This window comes from Galeopterus variegatus, unplaced genomic scaffold (assembly GCF_000696425.1).
Source record: "Galeopterus variegatus unplaced genomic scaffold, G_variegatus-3.0.2 Scaffold9838, whole genome shotgun sequence".
Lineage (NCBI taxonomy): Eukaryota > Metazoa > Chordata > Mammalia > Dermoptera > Cynocephalidae > Galeopterus > Galeopterus variegatus.
In genome coordinates, this window is record NW_007735949.1 from 65,600 (window position 1) to 68,491 (window position 2,892).

At 55.4% G+C, this 2,892-nt stretch overlaps 1 protein-coding gene across 1 annotated transcript in view; it reads right to left on the reverse strand.

The window, feature by feature from the left end:
* CELSR1 (cadherin, EGF LAG seven-pass G-type receptor 1) overlaps positions 1–2,892 on the reverse strand; it is a gene marked incomplete at its 5' end in the record, with an annotated part of 33,922 nt that overhangs the window by 29,528 nt on the left and 1,502 nt on the right. Inside the window, 3 exons of the mRNA XM_008593897.1 lie at positions 46–140; positions 820–921; positions 1,529–1,712. Coding sequence (XP_008592119.1) covers positions 46–140; positions 820–921; positions 1,529–1,712 — 381 coding nt within the window. The remainder of the gene's footprint in view (positions 1–45; positions 141–819; positions 922–1,528; positions 1,713–2,892) is intronic.

Sequence of the window (2,892 nt, forward strand, 5' to 3'; positions counted from 1 at the left end):
CACGACACAACCCAGCTGAACTCACGTCCCTGGGCGCCAGCCTACCAGGACTTTGAGGTCCATGAAGGAGACGGAGGTGCAGTTGAAGAGCTCCGGGGGCAGCCAGCCCTTCTCCCCACTGCAGTGTCGAATAGCGTTTCCTAGGGAACGAGAACGCGTAGGTAAAACCTGAAATTCCAGCTGCTGATCAATGCTTGTTTATTTTAATCCCGTGATCCAAATGTCCTTAAGCCTTGAGCGCTGAGTGGAGGTGAGACCCCATGGTGGCCTCGGCCCGGGCAGGCCCCAGGACCATGAGGCCACACATGCTCCCTGTTCCACACCTGGGACATGTCCAAAGCTGCTCTGACATTTAACCAGGCCCTTCCAGTGCCTGGAAAATATGAAGGAGCATCTGAGAAAGTCCATGAGCAAAGAAACCAGCTACATCCTTGGCTGAGTGCCGACAATTTCCACATGTGCCAGGAATCCGCCTCGGGGCCAAGCAGCAACCTCGCTGGATGCCCCGACGCCCTGACGCAGCCACTGTGCCCAGTTTACAAAGAGAAGCCAGCGACCTGCCCAACACCCACGGGCAGAGAGCCGGGCCCAGTACCTCCAGCCGGCCACACTATTTTAAGTTTTCATCATGCCCTTCTGTGTCTTATTATTCACTATTATGGAAAAAGTTATCTTGTTTCTCCCTGACACTTTGCCTAAAGACGTTTTGTAAACACAGAACATTATATCAGTTCCGGTGCCTGGACTGGCTTTCCCAAAAGCACACACGCCCCAGTCCAATCCCCTTTCCCGTGGATGCTGCAGGCCAGCAGGACTTACCCATGGATCCCTTGGGGCACGGTACTGCAGCCGGCTGCCCGAACTTAGTCTGTGGCCACCAGATGCCAGCCTCAAATGCTCGGGGACATCCATTGTAGATTACTGGGCACAGAGGAAAGAGGGCCGCTCAGCCCAGCATGCTGCCCACGAAGGTGCAGCACTCTCCACATGCTACTCCCTGCAGGAGGCTCTGCCCCCACCAAGGACCGAGCCCCTCACCGCTTCCCCTCCCCCACCGATGTTACAGCTGGGTGACTCAGGGTCTGACCCATGACCCTTGTAAAGGGCAGGTTTCTAGAAGGTCAACAGGAGATGGTTAGAACACAAGGCTGCCAAAAGCTCCCCAGACCCCAGGGGTGTGTATTACACACATGCACACACAAATGTACACACCCACACATACATGCACATGCCCACACAGGTACACACCAGCACACACATGCACATATCCACATGTACATACCCGCACACACATGCACATACCCACACATGCACACGTGCATGTGCGTGTGCACACGTGCACAAGCTTGCACACACGCATACATGTGCACACACCCACAAACGTGCTGCACACACATGCACACTCCCACACACATGCACATGCACACATACATGCACATGCCCATACAATACACATTCCGGCACACACACCAGCCCAGCAGCCTGTCCTTGCGGTGTGACCTGAAGGGGGTGAATGGGCAGTGCAGACCTTCACAGCCGAGTGTGGTGACCTCAGCGAATGGGTTGTCACAGCGGTTGCACTGGCGGCCGATGACGCCGGGCTTGCAGGCGCACTGCCCAGTGTCCATGTCGCAAGCACGGCTGTGGGAGCCATGGGGGAAGCAGTCACAGGGCAGGCAGGCATCCTGGGCTGGGGGCTTGTAGAAATTCTCCTGCAAAAGCCAGAAGCCATGCATGTGACCTCAGACCCGGCAGGAGCCCTACTCTGGGAGGAGTTTCCCGAAGTGTCGGGGCTCCCCAAGTGTGTGTCAGTTGGCGGCTGCCAGCCTGCCTTCCAGGCCTCCCATGGTGGCCCCTTGCCCATGTTCCCCGCTGGGGGCTGCTTCCCAGGTTCCCATAGTGCCACGCACAGGAAGAGTTCTTCTGGGAGCACGACCCTCATTTCCCAGCAAATCCTTATCATAGACACCCCCATATCAGTCCTAAAAAGTGTCAGAGATTCAAATAGAGATTTATGCATGAGGATGGCCCTTGTCTTCTAACTATGAAAACTAGAAGCCACCTGCACGTCCACCACTGGGCAGGTCAGGGTGACGGGGAAGTGCGTGCGGTCAGGAGGCCCCGGGTTTAGGCCTGGCTCTACCCTTACTGGCCAAACTGCCCCTGCTAGTCACAGGTCCTGTGAGGTTGGGGGAATGGGCTCCTACGACTGGGACTGCGAACACTCGAGCACACTCGGAGACTGTGCTGCACACACGTTAGGACTGAGCACTTGAGACGGGGGAGGGGGGCAAAGATTCAAAATTTTTAAAATCTCTGTTATCACTGAGGGCCAGGTTGGTAAAAAAGCAGGAAAATGGGGCCGGCCCCGTGGTTCACTCGGGAGAGTCAGGCGCTGGTAGCACTGAGGCTGCGGGTTCGGATCCTACATAGGGATGGCCGGTGCACTCACTGGTTGAACGTGGTGCAGATGACACCGTGCCGAGGGTTGCTATCCCCTTAACGGTTAAAAAAAAAAAAGCCAGGAAAATGGCCAACTAGGAGGACTGTGGTTGGTACTGAAGAGGAGCCAACCCTCGCAGAAATTGCTAGGTTTCCTGTTACCACCTGGGTGTTGAGCTGAGGGGTGTGTAAGGATTCTAGCTCCCACAGGGGGCCTAACCCAGGGCACAGGTAAAAAGCAGCCCTGGTGCACACGCAAGCAGCAGAATATCTGAAAATCACACTTGCACGTGAATACGTGTGTAGGTGTATGTGTGTGCGTGTATAGGGGTGTGTGTATGCATGTGTACAGGTAGGAATGTGCATACATGTGTGTACATGTGTACAGGTAGGGGTGTGTGTGTGCGTGTGTGTAGGTATATGTATATGTGTACAGGTGTGCGTGTGCAT